The 17364-nt window shown below is 46.5% G+C and overlaps 1 protein-coding gene across 2 annotated transcripts in view; it reads left to right on the top strand.

Annotated features, from left to right (window-relative positions):
• The first annotated feature begins 1318 nt into the window (after nucleotides 1–1318).
• The window catches only part of trappc8 (trafficking protein particle complex subunit 8), a 32441-nt gene continuing 16395 nt past the window's right edge, over nucleotides 1319–17364 (top strand). Inside the window, exons 1-10 of one of the 2 annotated variants that reach the window (XM_069719715.1) lie at nucleotides 1319–1615; nucleotides 4160–4369; nucleotides 6048–6131; nucleotides 7744–7833; nucleotides 8620–8794; nucleotides 8979–9132; nucleotides 9579–9675; nucleotides 15672–15934; nucleotides 16361–16476; nucleotides 16562–16712. In XM_069719715.1, coding sequence (XP_069575816.1) covers nucleotides 1459–1615; nucleotides 4160–4369; nucleotides 6048–6131; nucleotides 7744–7833; nucleotides 8620–8794; nucleotides 8979–9132; nucleotides 9579–9675; nucleotides 15672–15934; nucleotides 16361–16476; nucleotides 16562–16712 — 1497 coding nt within the window. In that variant the 5' untranslated portion in view covers nucleotides 1319–1458. The remainder of the gene's footprint in view (nucleotides 1616–4159; nucleotides 4370–6047; nucleotides 6132–7743; nucleotides 7834–8619; nucleotides 8795–8978; nucleotides 9133–9578; nucleotides 9676–15671; nucleotides 15935–16360; nucleotides 16477–16561; nucleotides 16713–17364) is intronic. The other variant, XM_069719716.1, reaches the window with a different exon arrangement.

The raw sequence follows: 17364 nt of genomic DNA, 5'->3' as shown, positions 1-17364 counted from the left end.
CTGACCTGCAGAAACACCACCTGACCTGCAGAAACACCACCTGACCTGCAGAAACACCACCTGACCTGCAGAAACACCACCTGACCGCCTTCTAAACGTCCAGCAGACTGAATGTTTGTCTCTTTGGATGTTGAAGAGAGTTGTTGCGTTTGTCCCCTCCATTAAAACAGGTGCCAGGACTGTATATATATATATATATATATATATATATATATATAATGTTTGTACGGTGCATTCACAGGTGAGACAAAGATGATCTGACTCTTGTGTTCGTGGGAGAGGCTCCACCTACTGAAGTTAAATGGCGGTAAGGAAGCTGATGAGATGAAGCGTGAGGTTTGATTCAGTCACTTCACTTTTCATGGTGCTGCAGGATATGAAGGAACAGGGAGAAAGGGTCAGCTGATGCCAGCTTTGGAGAACTTCTGTGATTTTTGGGAGGCTGATGGATGCCGATCAGAATGATTGATTATTGATGATTCATTCGTTTCCTCCCAGAGTTTGGAACTGAAATCTGGAGACAAGTAGAAGCCTCACCGGGAGACAGAGCCTAAGGTTTCTCTTCTTTCTTTGTATTCCTGTTATTCGTTGTGCTGACTTCAGAACTCACGACTCACTAAAACACTTTGTTGTTTTATTTAGAACCCATTTGACAATACAATTCTATCACATACAAATAAAAGTTGTATTCTTCCATCTTCTTTCTGGTGTCATCATGCGTTTGGGTCCCAGTGAACTGTACAGTATATGATCTGACTAAATAGAGCCTCAGCAGATGGGCGGGGCCCTGGTCCTGGACCCTGGTCCTGGACCCTGGTCCTGGACCCTGGTCCTGGACCCTGGTCCTGGACCCTGGTCCTGGACCCTGGTCCTGGACCCTGGTCCTGGACCCTGGTCCTGGATCCTGGTCCTGGACCAAAACCCTCAGTTACCAGCAGTCAAACTACCGGAGGACAAACTCACATTTTCAGGAAGGACCTCAAACAAAAAGCAAGGCCCTCGACGTCATGTGGAAAACACATCTGGGTGTTCTCACTTATGAGAAGGAAAAGGTTTAATGTTATTAATGAGATGTTTCCTTTATTTAAGAGTTTTAGATCTAAAGCTGAGGGATCATTACACGATGAAGCTCCGTCAACAGGACTTCACTTTCATTCTACAGTTAAAAATGTTTCCTATAAAAACTAACTTTCTACATATCCCCTGACGTAGGCAGTTTTGTGTGCACATAATGTTCATTTGAAAAAACAGAGAAGGTGTTTCCGGTTTGGATCAGGCAGTGACGTCAGGGGAGAATCACCTGACCGTTCCAGTGCTACACAGGAAGAGGGCTGTCGGATTCAACATGGCGGCCGTCTGCTGATACAGGAGGAGCTGCCTGAAGCGATGAAACAGTGAGAGTCGAAGCGGCGGACAGGTACTCGGTTCGGTGTGTTGCTGGTTCTGACCCGGTCCGACATGGCCCAGTGTGTTCAGTCGGTGCAGGAGTTCGTCCAGGACTCGTTCGTCCCGATGGTGGCCGTCTTATGCAGCGACGAGGCGGAGAGAGTGACTCGCAAGAACAACCTGAGTTTCACGGAGCTGCTGCGGCCTTTCTGCAGACTGACGTCCGAAGGTAGGAGCTTGTTTCCGGCCAGCAGAGGTCCCGACTGGCGGCCTGCTGACTGTCCCGGACCCTGGAGAGGAAGGCCCGACATCTGCGGCCTGACCCGCTAGCAGGCGGCTAGCAGCCCGCAGTGAGACGGAGCAGCTGCGGGGGACAGGAGTGGGACAGGGGGGACAGGGGGGGGACAGACGAAGTCCACACCTGATACCCGAGAGGGGAAATAGAGAACCCTGACGTTTGAAGGCTGGTCTCCAGGACAACATGGACACGGAGCCGCTCTGTCACAACCAGGGGGACAGGAAGGAAGCTGATTGGCTAATTGGGCTTCTGAAGGAGGGATACCGGGACATAGACCGTGTCCTAGATACCGGGACATAGACCGTGTCCTAGATACCGGCACATAAACCGTGTCGTAGGTACCGGGACATAGACGGTGTCCTAGGTACCGGGACATAAACCGTGTCCTAGATACCGGCACATAAACCGTGTCGTAGGTACCGGGACATAGACGGTGTCCTAGGTACCGGGACATAAACCGTGTCCTAGATACCGGCACATAGACGGTGTCCTAGATACCGGGACATAGACCGTGTCCTAGATACCGGCACATAGACGGTGTCCTAGATACCGGGACATAGACCGTGTCCTAGGTACCGGCACATAGACGGTGTCCTAGGTACCGGGACATAGACGGTGTCCTAGGTACCGGGACATAAACCGTGTCCTAGGTAACGGGACATAGACCGTGTCCTAGATACCGGGTTATAGACCGTGTCCTAGGTACCGGGACATAAACCGTGTCCTAGATACCGGGACATAAACTGTGTCCTAGGTACCAGGATATAGACCGCGTCCTAGATACCGGTCCACACAGAGACATAAGCTGCGTCCTAGATACCGGTCCACACAGAGACATAAACTGCGTCCTAGACACCGGTCCACACAGAGACATAAACCGCATGCTAGATACCCGTCCACACAGAGACCAAGACATAAACCGCGTCCTAGATACCCGTCCACACAGAGACATAAATCACATCTTAGATACCGGTCCACTCAGAGACATAAATCATGTCCTAGATACCGGTCCACACAGAGACCGAGACATAAACCGTGTCCTAGATACCCGTCCACACAGAGACCGAGACATAAACCGCGTCTTAGATATCGGTCCGAGAGAGACCAATACATAAGCCGCGTCCTACATACCAGTCCACACAGAGACATAAACCGCATCCTAGATACCGGTCCACCCAGAGACCAAGACGTAAACCGCGTCCTAGATATTGGTCCACCCAGAGACCAAGACAAACCGTGTCCTAGATACCGGTCCACACAGAGACATAAGCCGCGTCCTAGATACCGGTCCACACAGAGACATAAGCCGCGTCCTAGATACCGGTCCACACAGAGACATAAACCGTGTCCTAGATACCGGTCCACACAGAGACATGAACCGAGTCCTAGATACCGGTCCACTCAGAGACATAAATCACGTCCTAGATTCCAGTCCACACAGAGACATAAATCACATCTTGGATACCGGTCCACACAGAGACCGAGACATAAACCGTGTCCTAGATACCCGTCCACACAGAGACATAAATCACATCTTGGATACCGGTCCACTCAGAGACATAAATCATGTCCTAGATACCGGTCCACACAGAGACCGAGACATAAACCGTGTCCTAGATACCCGTCCACACAGACCGAGACATAAACCGCGTCTTAGATATCGGTCCGAGAGAGACCAATACATAAGCCGCGTCCTACATACCAGTCCACACAGAGACATAAACCGCATCCTAGATATCGGTCCACCCAGAGACCAAGACGTAAACCGCGTCCTAGATATCGGTCCACCCAGAGACCAAGACGTAAACCGCGTCCTAGATATCGGTCCACCCAGAGACCAAGACGTAAACCGCGTCCTAGATATCGGTCCACCCAGAGACCAAGACGTAAACCGCGTCCTAGATATCGGTCCACACAGAGACATAAACCGTGTCCTAGATACCGGTCCACTCAGAGACCAGGACATAAACCGTGTCCTAGATACCGGTCCACTCAGAGACCAGGACATAAACCGTGTCCTAGATACCAGTCCTCTCAGTAGACCCGAGAGCATCATTATGCTGCGATGGCAGCAGCCGGCTCTTTACTTATTGTGAATAATAAATATAATAATGTAAAAAAGATGTGAGTAACGCTGAATATCTTAATATCTGTCATGTCCACGTCTTGTTTAGTTTGGGTACATCATGTGTAGATATCTATCACACCAATATTATCATGAAGGATTTGATGTGGAGGATTTGTACGACACATATCTGTTGGATTTTGATCCCCGCAGTGATTTTCATATTTGGCCCTCCTGCTGTTGAAGTTCAGTAGCCGTACCCGAGAAGAGCTGCAGCCACAAGGAGGCTAACGGACTAAATTGAGATTTCTTTTGAGGTTTCAAACCGTAGCCGAAGACAGTGAGAGACTGTTTTCTGAGTGAAATGCAGTGACAGAGTTCTTGTCTTCTTTCCTTTTTTTTTTTTGCAGGTCACATCCGGGATCCCAACAACCAGGTTCAGGCTGTGAAGAACCTGAGAATCTGCGTCAACAACGTGGTGACGAGTCCGAGCCCAGCATCTGCTGCCCTGAGCCCCGCCCAGCGCCGACTGCTCAATGAAGTGGTGTTGTCCTGCCAGCCACAAGAGGGCGCTGGCACTAATGTCCTGACAACAGGAGACTATGACCTCAACGTCAGTGGTAAGCTCCAGAAGGACATGTTGGAAAATATCAATATTCTAACAAACACAGAACACAATCATTTTTGTAGTTATTATTTATTATTATTTAATTTAATTTCAATAGCCCCAAATCACAACACAAGTTATTTCAAAACAATTATCATCGTAAAGTCTTTACAACATTATAGAGAGAGACCCAACAGTTTAACAATTTCCAAAGGAGCGACAGCTGGAGGGAAAAACTCCCGTTTAACAGGAAGAAACCTCCAACAGAACCAGACTCAGAGGCTGGAGAACAGCTGCTGTTGGAGTAAGGGGAGAGCGGAGAGAGAAAAGAACAGCATAGCGACACAACACATAATAAACAGTGGGCAGGTTGCCAGTTACCACCGATCAAAAACATGCAGCTGCAGAGGAGGGAGAGACGAACCACAGGAGAGGGAACACAAAGGTAGTTCATTGCATTTGTGCCATATAAATATATGGAGATTGAAAGGGAAAGGAGAAGAGCTCAGTGCATCATGGGAGATTCCCCAGCAGCCTAGACCTATAACAGCATAACTAACCTGAGCCAGCTCTAACAATAGGCTTCATCAAAAAAGGAACATTTGAATCTTGGTCTCAAAAGTTAGAGAAGGTTGTCCCCTCAGACACTAGGGAGGAAAACTTAGTTTTAACAGGAAGAACCCAGAGTGAGCTGAGGAGCCTGAAAGATGAAGGCTCAGCTTCTCAGTCGGCTTCTTGGATACTCTGGAACCACAAGCCCTCTGTTAGGATGACACTGCAATGTAAGATCTTTAAAATATGATTGAGCTTGGCCATTAAGAACTTTGTATGTAAAGAGAAGAGTTTAAAATTCTAGTCCTGATTCAACAGGAAGTCCACCGTGTGTTGTTGTTAAACCCGGTCAGTACCCTCGCTGCAGCGTTTTGGATCATCTGAAAGATTTCGCAGAGTTACTGAACCATCCTGATGATAACGATTACAATAGTCCAGCCTTGAGGTAACAAATGCAAATGAGTTCCAGCTTCACTGTGAGACAGGATGTTTCTGATTTTGATGAAAGATGTGAATTTATGTGTGAATTAATGAATCCTGCTAAAAAAAATTAGATTCCTCACGGCGGTGCTGGACGCCAGGACAATGTGGACAACAGACATGTGACTGAGATGTTGGAGTGAAAATCTTTGGTGGCATTTAAAAGAAGCAGTGGGAGCATGAAAGCAGGATATGAGCAAGCTGTACACCAAAAGCAGGCAAAGTTCTCAAAGAGAGACGTGTCAGAAGGTTTTTGAGAAATCATTTTCTTTTGTGGGTCTTTTTTGGGAAGTTTGTCTCTTCAGTAAGTGGTGAGCTTATCAGAAATGTCATATATTCAATTCAATTCAATATGATAATCACCCGACTGTCCTTCCAGTGTCGGGGCTTGAATATTTCTGATTGCAACTGTGTGGACTGGAAATGAAGATATCCAGTCCAGGGGGATTATGTGAGATAATATGACAGGATTGAAATGTGAATAATGATTTTACAGAGTTACTGTTCTCTTTAAGTTAAACTGACGCTTCATAAAGCTGCAGTGACATTTACAAACTGATTGTCGGCTGTCAGATCTCCATAACAATTTTCCCTCGATCATCTGTAAAGTTGAACTCTAATACTAACACGAGCCCCTGCTCTCTGCTTCCACCTATCAGATGACTCTTTTAAAGCTAGCCTCCCCTGGTACAGTGTCTGGAGAGAAACACGCTTGGAGATCAACTCCTCCAAGTACCACACAGGTATCACTGTCTGCTGCTCATGTGTGGATAGTCGTAGACCTCTGAGCCCTGCTCCTCTCCTCCTCCCAGTAGCTGTGTAGTCTTTGTGCTGGCTGCTTTTTCATTGTACTGAGATCAGAAGTATGAATTCAATGTATATTACGATAAAGGGTAAAAAGAGTACATGACAAAAAGAAAAAGAAGAGAATGAGATCATCATTTATCAGCTTTATTTAAATTTATTTTAACCAACTAGATTTTTCTTTTCATTCCTCATCATATTCCTCTCTAAACAATCCTTTAAATGTACCTTCAACTGTGAATGAGTTTGCAAAGTCTGTTTCAATGTGAAAGCTATGAATTACTTACCTAATAATTATGGTGTTACCTCAGATGATGGTTTACAGGATCTGTACGTGATAAATCCATGAGGCTATAAATAAGATCAGCCTTGTGTAATGGTTGCCTGTAAAGTAATATAAAGTGTACACAGTATATGTATTTACATATATGCACACACTACAGGTCAAATGTTTTCCAAAACTTCCATGGTTCCAGTTTTTGTTGAAATTCATGCAGTTTAATTTTGCAGCCTGATATCAGGCCGAAAGCATCGCAAAAAAACAAAACAGCGATTTTTTTTTTTGGGGGGGGGGGGTTGAGAGAGATTTGGAGTTTTCTAAAACTTTTGACCAGTTTCATGTACTCTTGTGGATTAATTTGTTGGTACCCTCCCATGATCTTGTTGGAGGACCAGTACCTGTAACGGAGACAGCTTTGGGACACTGGGCCCTGATAGTCTTCAGATTTCATTGAACTGCACAGATTCAACACTGAGCTGATGGGACTTTACCAAGAAGCTCCAGTTTGTCTCATCTGTCCAAAGGAAGTTCTCCCAGAAGCACTGTGGCTTATCATTATGCATTTGAGAAAATTCTAGTATTTCTTTGTTCAGTTTTTCTTCCAACAGTGGAGATCTCCTGGCTTTCCTCCCATGGAGCCCACTGCTGCTCAAAAAGCAGATCAGAAGCCGACGTAGCGACACCTCAGACTTCCACTTCAAAGTTCTGCTTGGTCCGTTGTGGACCATCAGCACCGTCCTCTTGTTCAGTCTGGGCTCCACGTTCCTCCTGCAGCTGCATCAGACAGTTTGACTCCAGTCCCATGGACCTGAAACTGGTTCCTAGTATGTGCAGCTGTAGTCTCAGGAACATGAAGCTGTTTGGAGATGAAACTCTTCCAGCCTTGAACATGCTGAGAGATCATTTTCACTCATCTCCTCAGACTGATCTCCTATTTCTCTTCTTTTTTTTTTTTCTGGTCGTACCAACAAATCTGTCAGGGCCGTTTCAAGATAAAATTGTCTTTGTTCACTTGAGAAAAACTGTTTTAATTTCATCATTTCTCAGGAGGAATAAAAATTAGTTTTATATGAACTGTTAAAGGTACCAACATATTCATCCACAATTGTGTGTGTGTGTATATATATATAAATATATATGTGTGTGTGTTTGTATATGAATGTGTACTGTACATACATAGATAAGCTGGATGTATAACGTATAGTAGGAGGTAATGGCTGATGGTTGTTTGTTGGATGAAACTGTTTCTTATTTAGTTTTTCTGTTCCCAGTAACGACGCCGTGGTTTGAAGCCTACAGGGAGAACTTCCTGCAGTCGATGCCTGCTGCCGACCACGAGTTCCTCAATCACTACCTTGCCTGTATCCTTCTGAAAGCACTCAGATCTGGTCACGGGTCAAGTTGGCATGCAGCATTGGCTCATTTCAGGTCCAGCGATACCGGTGTAACAAATGATAATGTCGCAGTGGGTTTCTCAGACAACACCGGTAAATTAACACGACAGACTTTTATTAGTGAAGGCAGTTTAAAACAACATAAATAACCCCCTGCTCATCCTGCTGCAGCTGACACACAAACCGGGCCTGTTGGCATCATTCATGTCCCAGACTCCATTTTACGGTGAGGGTGTTGTGTGCTATGCGTTCACTTTAGCAGAACTTGGGGGAAGTAACCTTGAAGTCTGAAAAACCCACTGAGAGGAGATGGTGAGGGAAACGTAAAGAGGTTTGAACAGACAGGTCTGTAACAGATGTATTTACATAAAAAAATATGACCAGTAGTCTGAATCTCCTGTCAATCACCTCAAAGCCGCTGAAATAATGATTATTTTAGCAGTTAGCAAATGATTCCAGGTGTCAGATGTTTCATGTTGGTAAAATGTGATTAGTGCACAGAAAAATTCATGACTGTGTCCCTTCAATAGAGGAGCACTCCGACAAAACAAAATCCATTTCTTTTAACTCCAACCCACTCACAGTTAGAGCTGGATGATCAACTGGGTTTTTAAAGCTTTCAAAATGTATCTTCTCCACTTCCTTTTTCTTCTTCTTTATTCATAGTAATACTAGTCAGTAGCTCCCAGTGTAACTGTGGGAGCAGAGCCTTCTATGATGGCCGTTGTGTCCTTGACTTTGTGCGTCCGACAGGCCTGCTGGTGGTGTCCTCCACGGAGGCCGTCCCCGTGGAGCAGTTCCTCAAGCTCTCCCAGGAGCAGCACAGGATTCAGCACAGCGGAGAATACACGAACCCCAAGTGGTTCATCCCCAACACACTCAAGTACTACGTCCTACTGCACGACATGAGCGAGGCGGATGAACAGAGGTAGGCACTGGAAGGAGCTTCTTTGTGTTCAGCTGCAGTCACAATTGGTTCTTCCTCATGTTCTCGTCCTGAAAACGGATAATCTAATTCTAAACAGAACTATTAAATATGCTGCTGTTTTTGTGATGCTCTGGTAAGAGTAAACTCTATTGTGTTGAATCTGTGGTCTTCCTTCCATCTCCAGGGCAGATGCAGTTTATGAGGACATGAAGCAGAGGTATGGTCCTCAGGGCTGCTACCTGTTGAAGATGAACTCCCGCACCGCCTCAGCTGAGGAGGATGAGCAGATCCCCGACCCCTGGAGTCAGTACCTGCACAAGAACAATCTGCGTAACCAGGTAGGCCCTGGAGCTTCCTGCACATGCACTGACTAACCGTGGACCTGCATCACTAGCTGGTATAAAGAGAGTAAATCAGCAGAAAATACGAGGCTCTGAAAAAGGGCCAAGAAAACAGAAATTACAAGTTTATTCAATGATAAAAATCCTCTTGGGTACTACACAGAATTTTAACATCAATGCTGTGGAGTTCGGACAAAAAAGTATATTATTGTATCCTCACCCATTTCACTCCTGCCTTCTTAGAATGAATACACCCCCCCCCCCCCAAAAAAAAAAAAAAGTACTACATATGTGGGAGGAGTGAATGGTGATGGACTTGGATTTGTGATCAACCCAAACATTTGTGCGTTCTATCACCTGAGGAGACAGGCGTCGACCTGACCATTGCTCTGTTGTGTGCTGCCAGAGATGTTCCTTTATTAACGTGGCGACTGTTACTGCAGGATGCGTTTGATGAACTGGCTGCAGCTGCGAATGATGCTGCTGACGAGAACAATGTCAGTGCAGCTGAACTGGACTGCAAATACCCTGCAGAGAAAGGTGAGAGTTCAACACTTCTGAGACGTTCCCTGTTTGGTCACAGATGTACTCGCTTTCATTGCCATGGTTACAGGTATAGTCATTTCCGTTACCATGGATACAGGTGTACTCGCTTTTGTTGCCGTGGTTTCATGTATACTCACTTTGTTGCTGTGGTTGCAGCTGTTTTCACTTTCATTGTCGTGGCTACAGGTTAACTCACTTTTGTTGCTGTGGTTACAGGTTAACTCACTTTTGTTACAGTGGTTTCATGTATACTCACTTTTGTTGGTTTGTAGTTTGGGGCTGAGATCAAATATCCAACACTTCAACTTAAAAATAATCCAGTTATTGTAAAATGAATCATGAAATATGTGCGTTATGTTGTCCAGTGATGTGCTCCATTTTGTTGTGTACTGGACACCATAGCGGCCCAATCTAAGGCCCATGGGCCAAGTTTGTCCCGCATCTTTTGTTTTTGGCCCATTTGACAAGCTGTTGCTTCATCTCCTTCTTCTAAAGTGCTGTAAAATCCTAACTTTAATGTTTATGAAATGTAACTTTTGTGCAGTTCATAATGTGATTTACTTCAGCCTGCAGCACAGTGCAGTTAAACCTAAAAAAGCATATTCAGTCAGAGCCCCCAAGTTATGAGCTGCCTGAGGAAATAAGGTCTGCAGAGTCAGTGACATCATTTCTCTCTTCTTAAAACATCCTGTTATCGGAGAGCCTTTGCTGATTTTAGTTGATTTTAGTGGTCAATTGTTATTTCTTTTAATTTGTTTTTATGGTCATTTTATCCGATCATTGTGTTGTTAAGGCTCGTTGGAATTCACGGGTTGTTTTATTTTAATGGCTTATTTTATGTGAATCCCTTTGTAACTTGAGATAGATAGATAGATAGATAGATAGATAGATAGATAGATAGATAGATAGATAGATAGATAGATAGATAGATAGATAGATAGATAGATAGATAGATAGATAGATAGATAGATAGATAGATAGATAGATAGATAGATAGATAGATAGATAGTTACTTCATTAATCCCACAAGGGGATTTTTTTTTTTGCTACAGCAGCATTATAGATACAGGAAAGAAATAAAACAACAGTAAAATATTAAATATAAAAATGCACAGTATATACAATAAATAGAATGAAATAAAATAGAATAATTAAATTAAAACTAACTAAACAATAGTGCAAAGATTTAAACAAACAAGAAAACAGACAACCAACGGTGTTATTGTTGTGTGATGGATTTTGCCAGAGAGGAGTTATTGTACAGTCTTATTGTAGTGGACAGGAATGATCTCCTGTATCCGGAATGATCTCCTGTATCAGGAATGATCTCTTGTATCTGATCTCCTGTATCAGGAATGATCTCCTGTATCTGGAATGATCTCCTGTATCAGGAATGATCTCCTGTATCAGGAATGATCTCCTGTATCTGGAATGATCTCCTGTATCTGGAACGATCTCCTGTATCTGGAATGATCTCCTGTATCAGGAATGATCTCCTGTATCTGGAATGATCTCCTGTATCAGGAATGATCTCCTGTATCAGGAATGATCTCCTGTATCTGGAACCATCTTCTGTATCAGGAATGATCTCCTGTATCTGGAATGATCTCCTGTATCAGGAATGATCTCCTGTATCTGGAATGATCTCCTGTATCTGGAATAATCTCCTGTATCTGTCCTTGTGACAGCAGCTGGAGGAGTCTTTTGGAGAACGTCCTCCTCTGTCCCTGCAGCAGGTGGAGAGGGTGGTCTGGATTATCCAATATGGATAATAGTTTCCTCAGCGTCCTCCTCTCCACCACCTTTTCCAGGCTGTCCAGATTGCAGCCAATGATGGAGCCGGCCTTCTTAACCAGTTTGTTAAGTCTGTTGGTGTCTCCGGCTCCAATGCTGTCCCACCTCTCTCCACCTCTCCCCCCCAGCAGACTACTGGAAGTACAGTTCACTGGCCACAACAGACTGGTAGAACATCTCCAACATCTTGCTGCACACATTGAAGGATCGAAGTTTCCTCAAGAAAAAGAGTTGACTCATCACCTTCTTGTAGACAGCATTGATGTTGGTCTTCCAGTTCAGTCTGTTGTCATGGAGACACCAGGTACTTGTACTCCTCCACCATGTCCACCTCCTCTCCCAGAACTCTCAGCGGTTGTGGAGCCGTCGTCTTCCTCCTGAAGTCGACCACCATCTCTCTGGTCTTGGCCACGTTCAGGAGGAGGTGATTTCTACCCGCCCACTCCACAAAGTCCTCCACTACTGCCCTGTACTCCTCCTCCTGTCCATCCCTTATACACTGTCCACTGACTCCTCCTCCTGTCCATCCCTTATACACTGTCCACTGACTCCTCCTCCCGTCCATCCCTTATGCACCGACCACTGACTCCTCCTCCCGTCCATCCCTTATACACCGTCCACTGACTCCTCCTCCCGTCCATCCCTTATACATCCTACCACTGCAGAGTCATCAGAGAACTTCTGCAGATGTCTTGACTCTGAGTTGTTCTGGAAGTCAGTGGTGTATAAGGTGAACAGGAAGGAGACAGAACAGTTCCCTGAGGAGCTCCAATACCACTGACCACCGTATCAGACAGCACACTGCCCAGACGGACAAACTGTGGTCTGCCTGTCAGGTAGTCAGTGATCCAGGAGATGGTGGACGTGTCCACCCCCTCTCACTCTCAGCAGCAGTGGTTGGATGGTGTTGAATGCACTGGAGAAATCAAAGAAAGTGATTCTCACAGATTCACCGGTTCCATCCAGGTGAGACTGAGCTCGTTGCAGCAGGTAGATGATGGCGTCGTCCACTCCCACATGAGGCTGGTACGCAAATTGCAGCGGGTCCAGAGAAGATTTCACCAGCGGCCTGAGGTGGGCCAAGACCAGCCTCTCCAGCACCTTCATCACATGAGATGTGAGGGCAACCGGTCGGTAGTCGTTGAGGCCAGATGGAGTCGTCTTCTTAGGGACTGGAACCAGGCAGGACGTCTTCCACAGCACCGGGACCTCCTCCTGCTTCAGGCTCAGGTTGAAGAGGTGTTGTAGGACCTCATCCAGCTGGACGGCGCAGATCTTCAGGACCACGGGGCTGATGCCGTCAGGTCCTGCAGCCTTGCGCTGGTGGAGTCTCTCCAGCTGTCTCCTAACCTGGCCAGTCGTCACAGAGAGAGGGGGGTGTTATGGCGTCGATGGTGGAACAGCCCTTTGAGATTGAGGGCTCTGTGCAGTTCACCACCAGGGGGACAGGGGGGGGGAGGCAGCAGAGGTGTTTGGGAGGTGTAAGGTGTGGAGGAGACAGATGAGGGTGGTGAACTAAACCTGTTGAAGAAACAGTTGAGCTGATTGTTCCTCTCCAGATTCCCCCTGGTTGTTCCTCTCCAGGTTCCCCCTGGTTGTTCCTCTCCAGGTTCCCCCTGGTTGTTCCTCTCCAGGTTCCCCCTGGTTGTTCCTCTCCAGGTTCCCCCTGATTGTTCCTCTCCAGGTTCCCCCTGGTTGTTCCTCTCCAGGTTCCCCCTGGTTGTTCCTCTCCAGGTTCCCTCTGGTTGTTCCTCTCCAGGTTCCCCCTGGTTGTTCCTCTCCAGGTTCCCCCTGGTTGTTCCTCTCCAGGTTCCCCCTGGTTGTCTCTCTCTCCCCTTGAACCCAGTAATCTCCTTCATACCGGTCCACACCTCCTTCACGTTGTTCTGTTGGAGTTTGGCCTCCAGCTTCCTCCTGTAGGAGTCCTTGCACTCCCTCATCTTCTCCTTCAGGTGGCGCTGCACTCTCCTGAGCTCCTCCCTGTCCCCAGACCTGAAGGCTGCTTTCTTCTGATTAAGAAGCACCTTCAGGTCACTGGTGATCCACGGCTTGAGTGTCCAGTCTGGGATGGTACGGTGGTGTGTTCACAGAATCTGATGTATTCTGTGATGCAGTCCATCATGCTGTTGATGTCCTCCCCATGTGGTCCACACAGCACATCCCAGTACGTGGACTCAAAGCAGTCCTGCAGGGCATCTTTAGCCTCCTGTGTCCACCTCCTCAATATAGTTTATTATTGTTGTTATTATTATATTATTATTGATGAACAATGATGGTGTTCTCTCCTGCTGATGCTCGTGTGCTGTTACTGTGTCCTACATCATTCACTTTGTGCTGCCAGCCAAGACGAGAGATCGAAGCAGTGACACACTGACGAGGAAACATTTCGAACAAACCAGCAAGACGACTGTTTTTGACTAGAATTTCAGCAAAATAATAAAATGAATTACCCAGAAGTGTTTGAACTATTCTGACATTTTGTTTTTGAGTTAGAATGTAAATTTTTCATAATATACACTGCTCTAAAAAACTAAAGGGAACACTTAAACACACATCCTAGATCTCAATGAATGAAATGTTCCAGTTCAAATCTTTATTCATCACATAGTGGAATGTGTTGAGAACAAAACAACATCAGAATGATCAATGGAAATCAGAATCATTATCCATGGAGGTCTGGATTCAGAATCATACTCCAAATAAAAGTGTAAAAATCAGATCACAGGCTGATCCAACTTCTGTGGAGATTCCTGAAGACAAGTCCAAATGAGTCTCAGTAGTGTGTGTGTCCTCCACGTGCCTGTATCACTCCCTACAACGCCTGGGCATGCTCCTGATGAGACCACGGATGTTCTCCTGAGGGATCTCCTCCCAGACCCGGATCAAAGCATCGGTCCACTCCCGGACAGTCTGCGGTGGACGTGGCGTCGGCGGACGGAACGAGACGCGATGTCCCGGATGTGCTGGATTGGATTCGGGTCTGGGGGACGGACGGGCCGGTCCGGAGCGTCGACGCCTTCATCGTGCAGGAACCGCTGACACACTCCAGCCACATGAGGCCGAGCATTGTCCTGCATCAGAAGAACCCAGGACCCGCTGCACCAGCAGATGGTCTTCAACGGGTCTGAGGATCTCATCCCGGGACCTAATGGCAGTCAGGGTACTTCTGGCTAGCACACGGAGGGCTGCGCTGCCCTCCGAAGAAACGCCTCCCCGGACCGTCGCTGACCCGCCGCCGAACCGGTCCCGCTGGAGGATGTTGCAGGCAGCAGAACGTTCTCCACGGCGTCTCCAGACTCCGTCACGTCTGTCACATGTGCTCAGTGGGAACCTGCTCTCATCCGTGAAGACCGCAGGACGCCGACGGAGAAGCTGCTGATCTCGGTGTTCTCCGGTAAAGTCCGATCGCCCCGCACGGTGTTGGGCTGTGAGCACAGACCCCACTTGTGGACGTCGGGCCCTCGTACCGTCCTCATGGAGTCTGTTTCTGACAGTTTGAGCAGAAACATGCACATTAGTGGCCTGCTGGAGGTCATTTTGTAGGGCTGTGGCAGTGCTCCTCCTGTTCCTCCTTGCACAAAGGAGCAGATAGCGGTCCCGCTGCCGGGTTGTTGTCCTCCTACGGCCCCCTCCACGTCTCCTGGTGGACCGGCCCGTCTCCCGGTATCTCCTCCGTCCTCTTGACACTGTGCTGACAGACACAGCAAACCTTCTTGCCACAGTGTACATTGATGTGCCCTCCTGGATGAGCTGCACGACCTGAACAACTTCTGTGGGTTGGAGACACCTCATGCTCCCTCTAGTGGTGAGGACACTGGCAAAATGCAAAAGGGACCAACAATCATCCAGAAAGGACGAGGACAGAAATGGTCTGTGGTCACCACCTGCAGAACCGTTCCTTTATAGGGTTGTCTTGGTAATTGCCTCATTTCCACCTGTTTGTTCCATTTGTACAACAGCAGGTGAAACTGATCCACAATCAGTGTTGATCCAAACTGGACAGGTTGATTTCACAGAAGTGGGATTGATTGGAGTTACATTGTGTTGTTTAAGTGTTCCCTTTATTTTTTTGAGCAGTGTATATCACATTTTTATGACATGTAATAACATCACTTATTTGTGGCCCATGGCCCTCCATCAAGAATCTCCTGTATACAGTGCAGCGAGAGCTTAGATTTCACGTTGTCTCCTCCCAGACGGCGTGTCCGCTAGCCTGGACAGCCATCCTCTCCAGCTGGACACAGGAAGCAGCTCAGGCAGCCTGCAGACCCTCGGTGCTGTCAGCAGCGACCCGAAGAAAGGCAGCAGAGATCCGGAGAGCCTGGCGTCGGGGGCTGGAAGCCACGGGGCGTGTCTGACCCTGAATGACCACGACCACATCAGACAGTTTATCCAAGAGTTCACCTTCAGAGGCCTGCTGCCACACGTAGAGAAGAACATCAGACAGCTGAACGACCAGGTACGACTTCATCAGTTACAGACAGACAACAGGTGAAACAACAGTATGATAAATCTGAAGATGATAAACTGAATGTTCAGAGGAGGTTATACAACTGTTTTCATTTAGATGAAATGTAGTTTGTGCTGACAGGTGTTTGTTATTTGGCCCCCTGTCTGTGTAACACAATACAGCATTACTCGACCTCCAATGAAATGCAGGTTTAAAATAGACCACTGAATCATCACCTCAAAAATTATTCTAATAAAAAATTATAAAAAATAAAAACGGAAAATTATAACCTTCCTAAAGGTCTGAAGTGTTACAGGATTTTTGTGTTAGATTGCATGACTGTTGAACCTTAAAAATAATGTCAGAGATCATTCTGATGATTGTTTTGTGAGAGCAGCTCCAGGTGTTGATGGTGATGTCCCTCTGTGTCCTCAGCTGGTGTCCAGGAAAGGTCTGAGTCGGTCTCTGTTCACCGCGACCAAGAAGTGGTTCGGTGGAGGGAAAGTTCCCGAGAAGAGCATCAGTGAACCAAAGAGCACATGTGGCCTTTTGTAAGCTCCCCACACATAAACACCATGCAGCACCATGAACGCTGTGCACAGTGGGGGTTTGAATCTTTCCCCTCTGTGATGCCAGATATCCCCCAGAAGCCCCGGAGCTGCAGATCAGGAAGATGGCCGACCTGTGCTTCCTGGTCCAGCACTACGAGCTGGCCTACAGCTGTTACCACACTGCCAAGAAGGACTTCCTGTCCGACCAGGCCATGCTGTACGCTGCAGGAGCGCTGGTGAGATCACTCACACACACACTAACATTAACATTTAACATAAAACTAAACGGGTCACTTAAAACGGGTAAATCGAGCCAAAAAAGGGCTTCAGGTACAGTTTGATTCTTAACTTGTGCTTTTGGTTGAAAATTTGAATTAAAGATGTTGTGTGCGTCAGTCATGGTTCCCATGGGGTCAGGGAATTTAGTTTGCATGTTTAAATTTTAGTTTCCATGTATCAAATGTCATGTCTGCAGCTGTGATGTTAGTTATGTAGTTATTGTCAGTGTGTGTTTGGCAGCATTCGTGCTCACTGGCAGAAATAAAAAATGTACCTTATCAGGCTGCGAGCTGATTACTGTTATTCTTAGATCAGTTATTTTCCTCTGCAGCCAGTATTTAGACGTGGATTTAATTTGTTTTAATATTGAACAGATGAACGTGTGTCAACCTGTTTTTAACAGAAATGTGTTTGTTTCTTTTCTGCTCAGAACAACAGCAGCGTGTTTTTCTGTGAATGACAGTTAATGGAATTTTAGCTTTTTAGTCAGTGAAAGTCAAAGAATTGGACACTTTACTCAGTGACCCTTCGTGACTGGTTTTCACATTCATATCTAACACAATAAAGAGAATAAGACACCATGAACTACTGCTCTTACAGATCAAGTAA

Source organism: Brachyistius frenatus, unplaced genomic scaffold (genome assembly GCF_029030835.1).
Source record: "Brachyistius frenatus isolate BFR_SWC_R1_liver_20210118 unplaced genomic scaffold, ASM2903083v1 Contig_221, whole genome shotgun sequence".
In the NCBI taxonomy this organism is placed as follows: domain Eukaryota; kingdom Metazoa; phylum Chordata; class Actinopteri; family Embiotocidae; genus Brachyistius; species Brachyistius frenatus.
The sequence above is the reverse complement of the archived record's forward strand: the minus strand, read 5'-3'. Positions and strand labels throughout refer to the sequence as shown.